Source organism: Ambystoma mexicanum, chromosome 10 (assembly GCF_040938575.1).
Source record: "Ambystoma mexicanum isolate Mex_15411 chromosome 10, UKY_AmexF1_1, whole genome shotgun sequence".
Lineage (NCBI taxonomy): Eukaryota > Metazoa > Chordata > Amphibia > Caudata > Ambystomatidae > Ambystoma > Ambystoma mexicanum.
The window spans coordinates 1,359,296,924-1,359,312,933 of record NC_090932.1 but is presented as its reverse complement, the minus strand read 5'-3'; the positions used below and the strand labels follow the sequence as shown (position 1 = coordinate 1,359,312,933).

Sequence of the window (16,010 nt, the reverse complement as noted above, 5' to 3'; positions counted from 1 at the left end):
CCTCATCTCCCTTTCCACTCTCTTCCTTTCCTTCAGATCCCTCTCTATTCTTTCTTTGTGCTCCCTTTCCAAATGCTCTCTTTCCTCTTCTTTCCTTTGTACCCTGTCCTGCCATTCCAGTTTCTCCTCTCTTCTCCTTTCTCTGTCCTCACGATCTAACCTCATCTCCCTGTCCTTCTCGCTTCTATCTTCCTCTTCCTCCTGGGGTAATCTTGTGCCCTAAGAAGTTCACTCGGGTTTTACACCACTGTGCCTTCTGAAAGGACAGTTTTGCTCTGCCTCTATGCAAATCGGTTAGAACATAGAAGATTTATATTATTTGTCCCTCTACAGTTGAGCTCTTGATCAGAACATCATCTACATAGGCCTGGTTTCCAGTGTTGCCCAAATTGGGCATGGCCTTAAGTCGAAAGATGTTGAACTCATTGCTGGAATGTATGTATTCAAAGGGGGTTTGGGTCCACATGTATTGCTGCCCCTGAAGGTAAAGGCCAGCTTGTATTGTTATTCCGTACTCACAGGTACTGCCCATTAGCCGTTGGTAAAGTCAATTGCGGTGTACACCTTTGACCCTTGGATCTGTGTCAGCCCTTGATCGATGTAGGGAAGTGGCCATCTTGACATGTGTACCCTTTTGTTCAACTCCCTCAGGTCTGCACATAGTTTCCATTGACGGTTTGGTTTTAGTATCCCCAGTACCGGGTTGTTAAAGGTACCGTAGATGGTTTGGCCGAATCATTCCACGGTATTCAAAATTCTTAATAATCTCGATGAGTGACTCATTGGACGCAGGAGGTAACCAGTATTGTTTAACTAATACTAGAGCCATCTCAGGATTCGTGGGTATGGTGGTTGAATGAATAGATGGGTGTCCACAACCTATGAGTCCACTCTGAAAAGATATCCTGGAATTCCTGGAAGACCTGTTTCAGCTTTTGTCTTTGCTCATCGGTCCCACAGACATCAGCAAGATTTATAAGTTCTTCGACTATCTGCTTGAAACCTAGAAAGACCTTGAGCTTGGTAATTTAATCGGTATCCTCGAGTTGGGTGGAGAGATTTCTTTTTATGGTGTTAACCTGGACAGGAGATTTCAGGTATCGAGGTAGTGGTCCTTGACTCTGAATACAACCTCCTCCCTCATGATGTCACAGGTCACTTCATGCAACCCGTAAGGGCAGGACGAGAACACCAAGAAATCCCCCCTGTGCCTGGTACAGATCTCCGCTGGTGGACTACCATTGGTGATGTTGTAACAGTTATTTGGGATTGGTCCAATGATTTCATTAACTAAATCAATAGAATAATGTTGGGAATCAACCTCCATTCTAATAAAGGTGTCTGCGCCCAAAGTGATTCTTTGAGGGTCACTGTTATGCACCAATATTCAAATGATGTTGTCTTCTAGGTCCACTAGCGGTGTCAGATTTAAACACAAACCTTGGTGTGGGAGATGGGAATTCAAATGCATATAGGCATCCTGATATTTGAGGTTCTGTCCTCTCTTAAATTGGCGGGGAATAGTAAATTGTCACACCTGTCCTGGGATGGTAACCTCTTCTTGCACTTAAACTTCAACCTTATACGGCAAAGACTGAGCTGGCTGGAACGCTTTTTCGGTGTTGTCAAAGCTCATGGGGTTACCTCCCAGTCGTGACCAGGCTTTGTTATTAATTAGGACGAAATCGATTGCAAATTGGTTAAGAATGTCACTACCTAAGTAAAAGGCAGAATGGACATCTCTTACGACTCAACAATGATGTTCTATGCTTTTGTTGTCAATGGATAATTTTAGCATACACCTACTAGGCAGGCAATGTTTGGAATTTGGGGTTTTTAGGCCTCCTTCCCATTTGTCAATCAATTTAAATGTGGTAATGCTGTGATCTTTTGGGAGTTTTGTCGGGGGGGAAATTCTGCCGGGGTCGGCCGGGCCATCCGCAGACCTCCGGGCAGGGAGGCCCCAACTCCTCCCGTATATCCCAAAAGAGATAGAGTATGAGACACAGGCAAGAAGCAAGGTGACTCTGCTGTTTATTAGACAAAACGGCAGGGATGGGTCAAGGATCGTACGCGTCCGTCCTGACACACACATAATCGTGGGGCTCGCAGGCCCTTTTTACCTTAGTATGACGCGCTACTTGCGGCACCTTAGAAAGTTTAGCAAAAAACCTATTTCCACTCTGGATTGGTTACTCGAGTGGTAGGGTTAGTATACCATACATATAGAGAACTCTGTTAGTGGTTGAGGGTTAGTCAGGTGATATACTTGGGCTGTCCCTTCAATTTGATACATGAAAATTGTTACATGAAGACCTCTGAGGATTGGTCAATGTTAATGGCGTCAGTGATAAGAGCCCCATGTTCTGATTGGTCCGCTCGCGAGCCCCCCAGAGACTATCGCTGTTCTCAGCTCGCGGTGCACCTGTCATTTGCAACAATGTTTTACTGTGGGTAGGTGTAAACAATGTGAGGATTTATTCATATGCAGAGCGCTTTAGGTTACGGTATCATATTGCTCTATCCTCAGTATCGTGTCTCCGTTATATTCTTCATTATGGTACATGGTTCTTAGAAGAAGCGTGAGCAAGCCTTTTTAGATAAGTTCATTATGCGTCTTGCGTTTCTGCATTTTGAGAGCCTATGTGGAAAATAATAAAGATGCACGTCCGTGGGTATGTCTGTCGCCTACGTCATAGCACTGAGTATATTCTTCGTGTGGATTGGTGTGGGAGTGTCTGGTGTGCATGTTTGCACAGGTGTGCTGACCGTTGGCTAGGTCGTCATGGCATCTCTAACGATGTGTTGATTTAGTGCTGGATGGTTCAGTCGAGTCCATCCATGCCCCAGGTGTCGGCATGTGCAGGGCAGGCTGGTGGCCACAACCGTATGTTCCTGTACCAGGGTATTTGGTCGTCTTTTAGATCGGCAAACTCCTCTCGTGGCGGGTGTCTGGGCCGTGATCCTCTAGGCCAAGCGCGAGAGGGGAAGGGCGGGAACTTGTTCTTCCATTCTCCCACTTCAGTTTCCTGGATAATCCTTTGCTGATTAAGATTCTCTCATTATTCAGACATACTCTGACAAGGCTCCTCTACTTTATTCAGCTGAATGGGGGGAAACAACTATTCACCCTTTTTCTGAATGTCCATCAGACTTTGAGCCGGTTCATCATTTTCTTTTTTCACGGGACTCAAGTGTGGAATGCAACTTAAAACTGGGAGGAAGGTTGAATTACGAGAATGGAGAAGGGTTCCCATCACCAGTTTGTTCTCCTACAGAGATTATAGTGATTTCTGGGACTTGGTTATTCTTGAAATGAAATTCAAGTTTTTCAGACTGTTGGTCAATTAAATGGCAGGTACCATTCATGCTGACATAATTGGTACTAATTTTTTTATTTTATCAGCATGTTAGTCTGGGCCCAGAAGACCTTGTTTACACAGTCGATCAGAGGTGATAACCTCCTCAGTAGATAGTTCCCCAGTAAACTAGGTGTGCTTTCTGGAGGACTCATTTTTCAATGGGGCATTTTGAAAGTGAAGGGCTGTTACAGTTCATTTTGGTCACTCACAATGTGCATTTCCATTTAACACAATGCCAGCTTCTGTGTTGGAAGTGGGCCTTAGTCACTTTTAATGAAAGATAATACTTGGCTTTAACTTTCACATGCAAGGCCGATTCTCCCTTAATTGCCAGTTTATGAAAATGCGACACAGAGTGTGACGCAGAGGGTAGAGGCAATCAAGGCAGTTGGAATACTGTCTGTGGATTACCTGGTGTCCTGAGAGAGTGGAACCTGTTGGTACATAGTGTTTGCTCAAGGTGAATTAGCTGCTCTATGTTTGTTGGGCTGTGGCTGGAGTCGCTCTGTAATTGACTCAGCTGACTGCTTAAATTGCAAAATACTGAGCTTCTGCACGAGTGCGTCTGCGAGAGTGCAACACAGAGTGTTGAGGCAGTCATGTCAGTCTGGGCAGGCTGAGGGGCTGAGCCCAGGCCAGAAGAAACACAAACAACAAACTTGTGGTTGAGTTTTTACTTATTATAAGTGGGGAAAATGTATTTACAGAATAACGGGCCAGCTCCAGTATTCCTGAGGTCGATCTTTCTGGAACCGGAAGTAGCATTACTATGTGAACCATGTGACCAGTTTTCATTAGAGATGGAAATAGTACGAGACTCCCATGAAAATGCTATTGAAGAATGTAATCAAGAAAGTCGATCAGAAGATACTGTGGGAGCTATAACTCCAATTTTCATCAACTGGGATTGTGAGTCTGGATTATACTATTACATCCACTAACATAAAAAGAAAATTGTTGACTGTCTGATACGAATTAGAAGTTTGAGTAAAGGAAACCAAAGTTTCAGTAATTAAATGAATGGGAGAGCATGGGAAATACGATCTTAAAAATACAAATGAAGACATTAATAATGTACTACAAAGAGGACAGAAAAATACCCCCAAAGGAATGCAGTAATCTGCAATTAAATGAATCTTTATCCACATCTCCAGATTTATTTATAATATTGGGAAATGAACCCGAAAACAAATTGGACAAAGAAAAAAAACTGGGTGATGAAGTGGGATTAACAGCGGAGGTGTTTTTATACAATTGGGTGGCAATACCACTCCATCAACATTAGGGCATGAAGTCATGGAGTTTGGTTTTAAACTCCCCTGTGAAATGTTTTGAATTACTCAGAGAACAGGTGAAGGGGCAATTAAATGTTCTACTATATCTACAAGAAAAAGATTCTGGCAAAGGAAGACATCATTAAGGACTACTCCAGAAAATTAGATGGGACAAATGAAGGGGGTAAAAGACAGAGCGTTATACTGGCAAAGATATATGGAAAAATAAAAGCGCTACGAAGTGAAAAAAGTCAGGAACCAAAGGGGCCTGTGAATATAGAGGAGTTTTGAAAAGTTGCTGAGTCCTTTGCTCATACAAAAACTAGAAATAATGGAGTATTTAAATGCTCTAAAAATAGAAAGAAATACATTGAATGATTATGAGGATATGAATAAAGAAATTGATGCCCAGGGACCTCAACTAGTTCGACCCAATGTACAAACAGCAATCAAACTGGAAGAAGGAGCAAATGAGAGTTTTATAAACATGTTTAATGATACACCTCTGTCCACTTAATTTATTGATGAAACGTGCTAGATTCGGTAGAAATGAAGAGTAGAGGTGCACTCTTGTTGTTTATGTTAATAAGTTTGTAAAGGATTTAACTAAAATTACCCTTTGTCCTATTGGAATTTAGGTGCTCCTGAGTAGGTCTCGGCTAAAAGACCATAACAAAGTAGAACAAGAGAAACGGTCCACCACTAATCAGTGGACAAACACAGGGCACACTTATGTCTGACAAACGTCAGTCGATATTAGATTTGTTGTTAAGTAAAAATAATATATTTTTATTTTTAATTATATTTGATTTCATTCGAGATAACTATCTCAACTGAATTAAACATGTATATCCTACAGAGGTTAACATTTCACGCACACTTTGTGTAAAGTAAATACATTGTACACAAAGAAATTTAACAATTTATAAACATTATGAGCAAACATGAGAATTTATGACATTCACATTATCTCAGTCAAGAGCATGAGGTTCATAATCTCACAAAACGTATGTACGACGCGTTTCGGGACTAGCCCTTCTTCAGGTACAAATTTGAAGCTTTACTTTTCTTGTAGTCTAAAATACAAATCAGAAAATATCGGACTTGTATTCAATTTTCAAATGTATATTGGATTTTAACAATAGCCATAGTCGAAAGTCAAAAGGTACATAACTGACCTGTGGTAAAAGGGTACCAATGAAAACTGGACCAAATTAGATGGCATCAGAAAGTTGATAAGATCTTCTAGATGTTAGTTTGTGAATCGGGCTGATACCTAATAGAGAATTGCATATTTACAAAAACTCGTCATGAGTCTTATATGTACAAAAAACCGCGAGTGGGACCGAGTCGCTCGAAAGAAGCGCTGGGTCCCACTCCATGGTTATGTCATCTGTTATTTCAAAACCAAAACATTTGTCTCACCGTATTCCTATGTAATATTTGGTTGAGTGCAGAGATTTCAGTGCACAGAACGTCACTTGTAAAGTTCGGCTACATGTCAATAGTGGTATTGTTCGCGTTTGCCTTGCGATTCTATCCACAACAACTCTCTCTGAAAGGTGACAATAAATGTTGATTACGATATTATCTCAAATACTCTAGGCATTGCATTGCGGCTACTGTGCCGTGTCATTGCACCCGTTTGATAAACGGTCAACTTACTTGTATTGCTTGATAGTCACAGACGGCTGGAAATGGAAGTCGTCTTCATGTCACAAATGCGATAAAGCAGTAGAAGTTCAGCTATCTGCTCAAACTAAAAGGCACCGGGTTTGTTCTTCCTTATTCCTGCACTGCTTCACGTGATCCTTTCCTGTCCGGGGGAGACGCGTGGGCGTTTTATGCTGTTGATAGAGAGATGTAATTCACTGCGCAACCAAGAGGGTTGTTGGGTAATTGAAACCCAACTCCTAACCTTGTCGATGTGGAGCGCCATTTTGGAATGTCCTACCACATAACGAAACTCAATGAATTGAAGACGTTCAAATGTGTAGATGTTGATAAAAAGCGCACAGAATTCGAGATTGTTACTTGCTATAACCAAATCTTCCCGACTGATATAATTACGTTCACCATCGGTGTTCTTCATTTTCAAATGTATGGAGTTCAATCATTTACAGGTGACAGCTCATGTCCCAATCAACGTTCATTCCTTTTGGATACATTGATTCTAGTTTGTCAATCCAGTATAATTCACGCTGTAACAGAGTTTTAGCCAGATTGCCCCCTCTCCTTGGTAGAATTACCTGCTCCAAAATGATGAATTTGATTTGGGCAATAGTGTGAGATTCCTTTAAAAAGTGTTGTGCTACTGGTGAGCGTTCGTTTTTAAATCTGATCAGACCAACGAGTTTTTTCTTTTCTCGTTGTCATCCCTACGTAAAAAATTCCACAGGGACAGAGGTGGAGATGGAAAGAGTTCAGCCAAACATTTTTGTGAGATACATTGATGACCTTTTTGGTATCTGGGAAACAAGATCCAGTTACGTCATACAACCACACGTGATTCAAAGAACATTATTTTTGGCATAAAATATCCCGTGGAATTTTTTACGTAGGGATGACAACGAGAAAAGTAAAAACTCGTTGGTCTGAACACAAGTCTAATATCAGACTTAAAAACGAACGGAAGCTGATATGGTGGTTAGTAAAGGACAACATATATTGAATTGGTTACCAAAGAAAATCAGCATCTTTAATTATTATATAGATTCATCTGTAAGCATAATGACAAGCCAGCATCGACAATCTTACGGAAATCCATGGACTTTTCCGATCTTTATTGAAAATCACCTGTAAAGGGTTTATAATAAACAAACGAATCCCTAAAGAGAATACATAGGTAGAATTTAAGATGGGCAAGGACGAATATTGAATATAACATAAGACAAGGACTTTGTGGAACCTGTCAGGGCCCTGAAGGGACCCATCAACACCAACCACCTCATACCCGCTGATATCTCTCAGCATGCACAAAAGATCTGGAAAGCCTCCCCTCCCTTCTGATTCACTTGCTGCCTCCTGTGAGCATCTGCATAGGGCCCCACATCGCTGGTCTGCCTCTCTACTGCAGAGCGCTCCCCACCCGCCTTCATGCGGCCTCTCTTGCTCTAGTGAGGCTCAGGTGAATACTATCTTGCCTCCTTTCTCCCCCATTTCACTTCCCTTTGCTCCCTGTCCCTCCCTCCTGAGCTACATCTCTCTTGTAAATTATGCCTTCAGCACTATGTTATGCCCCTTCTCATCCCCCCATCTGCCATGCTCCAGCATATGAGCCTGATATAACTTCTTTAACTGCCTTGACCTCAACCCTTATCACGGACCATTCATACTGTCCTCCATCATCATTTCATTGACTTCCTCCTCACCGTCCGTCCGCCTCATTTGTATGTTGCTCCTCTTGCATTCACTCCGCAGTTGCTGCTCACCTTCCTCAGATCAGGCCTTCTTGTGACTGACCCCGGTATATTGCATAAAAGATTGTATGTACTCTGCAATTACCTGATTTTAAAAAGTATGCTTTTACTCACCTGTTAGCATAGACAATTCTCCCTACTTGCAAATTCTGGCTTCTGTTTGACAAAGTATGCTTTTACCCACCTTTTAGGCAATTCAAATATGCCTACTTGTATATTCTGTTTGGTGTTTGGAAAAGTATGCTTTTACCCACCTCTCAGGAAAGTCAAATCTCCCTACTTTTGAATTTTGTTTCATGCCTGAGAAGTATGCTTTTACCCACCTGTTAGGATAATCAAATCTGCCTACATGCAAATTCTGTTTTGTGTTAGAAAAAGTATCATTTTTACTCACTCGCTAGAAAAGTCAAATCTGTTTGCTTCTACAATTGCTGCTGTTTTTTAGTTTCTTGATTCCATCCCCTATTCCTCTCCCCTGTTCTCTCTATTCTGTTCTCTCCTTTAATGATCGTGCCCCTCTGCTATTTGCTGTAACTCTCGCCTCATCCGTTCACTCTTGGCCTGATCATTGCATACTTGTGTGGCTAGTTGAGTTGTGCTTTGCAGCTCCTCCTTTCTCGCCCCTCCTTCTAAATGGTGCTCTCAATCTACCCCAGCTTCTCTAATTGCATCTCTATCGCATATCCTACCCCTCTGTTAAAGACTGGAATGAAAACGTTCAAAAAGGATCTCCTGGTGTCTAACCCTGGCCTGCCTTTTGCTGACACCTATGGCAATGCTTCTTCCAGGCAGACTCTCACCATCATCCTCTTGTTTGTTCCCTCTCCAAACCTCTGGTTTCACCACATGGTCCCTGTACTCTCCCCTATTTCTTCCTCTCCCATTAATGGTGGAACCTGTTGTGAGTTATTCTTGGCATCCTTCTTTTCCACTAGGTTCCTCATTAATGTGGCCTAGGGCTCTCAGCCCAACCTCCTCCTTCTTGATAGGCATCTCCCATCCCTCACCAACTTCCTCTCCTGTCCCCCTCCCCCTCCCTCTATCATTCCTCTGGCTCCTCTGCCATCTCCGATGCTGTACCACTCTCCTTTACCCCTCCTCAGAAGACCTTCAAAAGTGGTAACCTGCTCCACTTAGCCACCCTCAACTCTCGCTATGCTGTTAAACACTTCTTTGACATCTGCCACCTCCTTGAGGACCTCAACCTAGATGTCCTCGCTCTCACTGAGATATGGTTCATAGATAACTCTGTCACGTGTTTTGACACTCTCCTCCCTGAGTGTTACAAGATCATCTCTAAACCCAGACTTAACAGCCTGGGGGCGGAGTTGCCCTCATCTTTCCGAGTGGGTCCCTGCTATTATCATACCAAGTCAGGACTATTCCTCTTTCAAATGCCTTCCCTGCCAGCTTGCTGTCTCTCCTGGCCTCTCTCTGACACTGGACACCATCTACAGGCCCCCTGGCCAAGCCTCCCCTTTCCTCACTGAATGGTCTGACCTCACCTCTTCTCTCCTGGCCTCCTCTCCAAGCTTCTCTTCCTTGGAGACTTCAATATTCACCTTGAATCCATTGATGCAGCCTCTGGGTTTTACCGCAACATCTGTGACTCTCTTTCCCCCTGCATTCTTCCCTCTGGTCCGCTTCACTCTGCCGGACACACCTTGGAAACTCTCATCTCCTCAGACAACCCCATCTCCAACCTTCTCATTACCCCTCTCTCCTGGTCTGATCATGCTCTCCTGTCCTCTCACCTGGACCTCCTTGGTCCCCCGGGTAAGCCTCTGCCTGCACTGCAAGCCTCCTTCTCCTTCTTGCAACCGATGAAGCGAGTGTCAGTTGCTGCTTTTGCATTAATTCTCCCTCCTACCCCTTCCTCTGTCACTCACTCTGACATAGCTTTCTCTAACCTCCAACTCTCAATTTACAACACTCTTGACATCATTGCCCCTGCAATGAGGATCTGCATGAAGCCTCCCTCCAAGTGCAGAGTGGCTGAGCAGAAGTGGCAGTCTTCGAGCACATCCTCTGACAAACTGGCCTGCCGTATTCTCCAAAGGTAATACATAATCCCCATCTGCTCTAAGAAGAGGGCCTACATCAAAGTCTGCATCGCTGCGGCCACTAACAACACGGCTGAACTTTTTTTTAAAAACGCAAGGAACTCACCAACCCTACTGCAGTCTCCACCTCTCCTCTGCCTTCCCTGGCCCTCTGCACTTCTCTTGCCTCTCGCTTCTTTTCCAAAGCTCAGGACATCCTCTCCTCAGTCACCTCGACTCCGCATCCCTCTCCTCCCCCTCTTTTAGTCATCTCTTGGCCCTCTTCTCCCCTCCCCTTCTACTACCCCTTTTTACTCCCATAACACCTGATGAAGTTTCTAGACAAGTCCACTCTATAAACGTTTCATCCAATCAGGTGCACCCCTGATCCTCCAGAACTATCAAGGACAACATTGTCTCCCTTGCTCCAGCCTTGGTCGATATCTGTAATCACTCCTTTGCCACTGGATCCTTCCCCTCACGCCTCAAGCACTCCCTTGTGAACCCTCTTCTTAAAAAACGTTCTGCCGATCCTTCCTGTCCGGCGGATTACTGCCATATCTCCACTACCCCCTTTTTGGGTAAACTCTTGGAGAAGCTGGCCATCTCCCAGCTTGTCCACCACACAGAATCTGTTAGTTGCCTCCATGACCACTGGTCTGGCTTTAGAGCTGCCAGAGGCATGGAAACTGCTGCCCAGAACACCCGTGAAGACTTGCTCACTAATCTTGATTCTAGCTCTCCTTGTATCCTCATCCTTCGTGACCTTTCCTCTGCCTTTGACACAGTCAATCATGCCACCCTGATAAAGCAGCTCCATGGCACCCTTGGCATCATGGACCTGTCACTGGACTGATTGACCTGCTTCCTCTCTGACGCTCCCAGGTTCAACTGGGCCCTTTCCTCTCCACTATCTCACTTTCCACCATGCCTTAACAAGTTGGGCTTTTGTTAGGAAGTGGGTATGATAGCGGCTGGTTAAGTAATCAATCAGGTATAGAAGAAGGTTTGGTCTCATAAAGATCAAAATACATTTGCAGCCATGATCAATTTATCGCTGGCTTTTGACTGCATAAACAGGAATCGCCTATGGACCAAGTTAAGGGAGTGGGGTCTGCCAATGGGCCTTTTAAAAAGGTTGGTACACTTGCATTCCGATACTACCGTAAGAGTCTGATTAAATCAGGAAGAAGAGTATACGCAAAATATATCAACCAGATAGAGTCTCCGACAGGGATGCATATTGGCCCCAGTACTATTCAACATATATTTGGCAGACCTTGGAAAATGTATTGAAGAAATAGCTTTCATTCCTCCAGTCATCAACAACTCAAACATGTGATGAATTTCCCACACGGATGACATTGTTCTATTAGACAGAACAAAGACTGGATTACAAAGACTTTTGACTGCTTTTGAATCCTTCTGTAAGGGAAAACAATTTAAAGATTAACATGAGCAAATCAAAGATGATGTCCTTCGCGATGGGGCATATGAAAAACTAAGTTTGGTGGGTTGATAACTGTAACATTGAGGTTGTGCAAGAATGTAGGGACCTATTTTTATGTGTAACTGCTCAACTAATAACTTAGTGTACCATCTAAAAGGTAAAGCAAGACATTTAGCAGTGCAGTAGAAACACTTCCATCTGAGAATTGGTTTATTATCATTATTAATGGTACAAAAATATAATGAGGCAAAGGTTGTGCCTGCTCTTATATACGGAATAGAGGTATACCATTTACTAGAGGAGGCTGACTTTTCAATTATGGAAGGACTCATTTGGAAAACAGTGCTTTCCTTACCAGCCTCAATTCCAATGGTGATGATCAGATTCGAGTTAGGGCTTATCTCATTGAATGCTAGGATATTATGGAAAAAGATGTTGCTTTATAATGAGATAAAATTCACACCTTGCAATACAATGTGTGAAGGGTTAAAAATGGTAGATCAGGATCATGTGGAATGGCATTGTGTAAGTTGTAAATCAGGGCATACCAATAATGATCTTCACTACGAAAAGGTTATAGGGAATCGACATGCATTGAAAAACATCTGTGGAGAGCAGCCTGGTGCGTAACAGTAAATAGCCTGGTGAAATATAAGACTATTGTGGACTTGAATAAAGTTCAAAAAAGAGTAAATGTTTGTGCCCCATACCTGTGTACATTTCATTCAAATAGGGTTGGTGATATGCTGTAAGACTTTAGACTGAATCTCCTTTTAACAAAAGAAAATGCTTTTCGATGTAGCAAAGCATGGGCTACCAAAGATATATGTAGGTACTGCAATAAGGATGTAGAATAATTAAAACACATGTTACTATTATGCCCAATGTTGAAAGGAAAAGGAAAAAGTAGTTTTTGACATTGTTGAATATAATTTGGAGTATTATTGACAGAGGACATGTGGTTATATATACAGAATTTGACAACCAGGGATTGGCGTAAGAGCCTGTATCAATTCCTATTAGGCTTGGCGTTATCTATCCAGTAAGAGGAAGTGTGACTGTAGAATGAAATAATAAATTGAGAAAGAAGTTAGGGTGTGATTATATGACATTTTTGATAGATTTTTTAATCAAATTGTATTGGGAAATATTGTAAATTGTATGTATTGTTATTGTATTTATATATGTATGTATTGAGATTGTATTTTGTTATAACTATATTGTGTAAGGTTTTAAGTTTTTTAAGCCATTTTCAAAATAAATAATTAAAAAAGAAAAAACTGGCAGTGTACACAGCATTTCCAATGTTGCTGTTTGTCTCTCAGTCAATTCAGTGATGTGCCTTTTCCATGTTAAAATGTTCATTGTGTCAACAGCAGAAATACCTGTATTTCCTAGGCACATTTAGCAGTATTGGAGTTTTAAGGCAAGCTTTTCATTCAACAGTGGGCCCAGCCATAAGAACAATGTATTTCAGAGTAAGGCCTAACCTCAGCTTACACCGCCAAACTAATAAATGCTGGCAGACCATTCTTATTCACACAGAGTTGTATCACTGTGGCCAGAGCCCAAATAATCTCCAAATTGCATTATTGTAATACCCTCTACCTGGGCACAAGCAAACAAAACCATCACAAACTTCAAGTACTGCAAAACAACACCCTATGCACAGCCCTAAATATTTCACGCTCTGATCATATCTCCAAAGCCAGACGAAATGTCAAATGGCTACCCATACAAGACAGAATCACTTTCAGAAGACTTATGATCACTCAGAAGTGTCTCAATAACACGGCTCCCAAATACCTTGCTAATAAATTCTCCAGAAAGACCTCCACTAGACCTACCAGATCCAACTATACTCACTGCCTCAGAATTCCCAAGTGCAGGTTGCAAAATTCAGGTGGCTCAGACTTCCCTGTCCTGGCTGCTAAAACTTGGAATGAACTGATGAACCATCCTTTCTGGGCTTCTGCTTCAAAGTCAAATCCTGGCTATTCTCACTCATCCCATCCTGATATCCTCTGCCATACTATGGTCACCACCCTGCTTGCATATACTGAGCACACTTGTAAATTATTGTCTACTCATATGTACATTCTGTATATGTTTCTTATCTTTACTACCGTATATGTAAACTTTATAGTTTTGTTTTTGTTCTGTTCATATCACTTGTACACATTCTGTATCTGTATACTATGTCTGTAACATGTCTTCACTAAGCCAAGCGCTTAGTTACCTTTTGGTTCAGCGCGCTATATAAGCAACTAAACTAAACTAAACTGGCCTTTTGGTTATTGGGGCTGTTATTAAACCCCACAACGCTTTATATCTTTTGAACCGTAACACTCATTTGCATGACATGTTGCAGTTCTAGGGGACTCGAGCCTCCAATTAAGTTTGTAAAATGTTGTGTTGAACCGTCCTATGGGTCAAAACTTATTGCCAGTAGAATGCCATTTCCTATGGATGTTAGGTTTCACCTTAATTATGTCTCAAGGATTCAGAACGCCTTCTGGAAAGGCACTCTACAGCCACTCAGAGCTCCTGGCGGCTTTTCCTCCATGCCCATACTAACCTGTTGCTGGGTTCACACTGGTTTTATCATCTCCGAGCTCTTCATTTTTTTACCTTGTTTTTTATCTTCATTTGGATTAACTTACATAAAAAGGGGACTTTGGTCCATCATCATCCAAATGTCATTTTCTTGGCAGCCATCTTGGAATTAATATTTTGTTTAAACCCTCCTTGTTCCCCTCTATACATCAGATGCTTTTGTTTTGATGCTCAAAGAAGAAAATTGAGGGTCCAACAGAGCCCTGGACCGTTCAGCAACATTCTGCTAATTGTGTACACTGGCAGCCGCATGCAAAATTGGAAGTTGTGAGCCCCTCAGTGATCCTCACGGGGCCACGCTTTCAGTTTACAGTCGCTCACTTTGGCCCATAGCTTCTCGAATTGTCCACGGCCCCACACATTGATTACCCAGTCATTGTTGATTAAAAATGTCCTTTAAAAAGAACATATTTGCACTGCATCGTTGGTGTACAGAGATTTGACTAATTTCATACGCATATTTTTTTAAGAGGAAAGGAACGCATTTTCTGAGACAAATTAAACAAATTATCTTTTTCCATCAATGTTTCTGTCTACAGGCGGCTATTTTCACAACTATAATATTTAATCCTAGAGGACTTTGCAGAAGGACGCCCCCTGCTTTTGAGCTCTCGTGTAAAAAAACTGATGCATTATAGAGGAGCTCAATTTCTGATTGTTCTTTTTTTTGTGATGTGAAGTGAGCATGTCAATATGATGACTTGAGGAGCTCTGTCGTTGTTATTCCTCTGTTTCCATCATTCCGTTCGAGACGTATGGGCTCAGTCCGAGCCGTTTTTTTTTTTTAATGTATGTTCCTTTTGTTTTGCAGTTTTTATGCTGAGCTGCAACTTTCCCCGGAGACCTGATTACGGGGATGTCACTGTAATGGATCTTCACGCCGGCGGAAATGCCCATTTCCACTGTTATCTGGGATACGAGCTGCAAGGACCCGACCTGCTGACATGCATCAATGCCTCCAAGCCCCACTGGAGCAGCAAGGAACCCTCGTGTACAGGTAAGCGAGGACCTAGCCTTTGCTCTCCTGTTTCAATGTAAACGTTTGTTTTACAGAAATGTGTTTGTCTTTTACCCACTGATTCCGCTAATGTGGCATGACGGAATACACCAGAGCCGGCTCAATGCAAGCCAGGGGTGTTGCTAGGTCTGGAAAGGATCTGGGGCTATGCTAATTTGGGACTGTCTGGACTCAGGACTAGCTAGCCTTTCGGTTTTAGCCCCTGAGCTTCTATCCGGGGCTACAAGTAAAGGACCCGGGGCTATAGCCCTCTCAGACCCCCTAGTGATACCTCTGATGTAAGCTGAGTACATGTTCTTGCTCTGAGTCGGCCTGCAAAAGTGTCCCTAGTGATGACATTGGGCCTGCAAAAGTGTGCAAAAGTGTCCCTAGTGGTGACATTGGGACATTGGGCCTGCAAAAGTGTGCAAAAGTGTCCCTAGTGATGACATTTGGCCTGCAAAAGTGTCCCTAGTGATGACATTGGGCCTGCAAAAGTGTGCAAAAGTGTCCCTAGTGATGACATTGGGCCTGCAAAAGTGTCCCTAGTGGTGACATTGGGCCTGCAAAAGTGTGCAAAAGTGTCCCTAGTGATGACATTGGGCCTGCAAAAGTGTGCAAAAGTGTCCCTAGTGATGATATTGGGCCGACAAAAGTGTGCAAAAGTGTCCCTAGTGATGACATTGGGCCTGCAAAAGTGTGCAAAAGTGTCCCTAGTGATGACATTGGGCCTGCAAAAGTGTCCCTAGTGATGACATTGGGCCTGCAAAAGTGTGCAAAAGTGTCCCTAGTGATGACATTGGGCCTGCAAAAGTGTGCAAAAGTGTCCCTAGTGATGATATTGGGCCTG

General features: G+C 42.7%; 1 protein-coding gene across 2 annotated transcripts in view; it reads left to right on the top strand.

Moving 5' to 3' along the window:
• SEZ6L (seizure related 6 homolog like) overlaps positions 1-16,010 on the top strand; it is a 1,952,755-nt gene that overhangs the window by 957,113 nt on the left and 979,632 nt on the right. For both annotated transcript variants that reach the window (XM_069619379.1, XM_069619378.1), the window contains exon 5: positions 14,975-15,160. In XM_069619379.1, the coding sequence (XP_069475480.1) occupies positions 14,975-15,160 (186 nt within the window). The remainder of the gene's footprint in view (positions 1-14,974; positions 15,161-16,010) is intronic.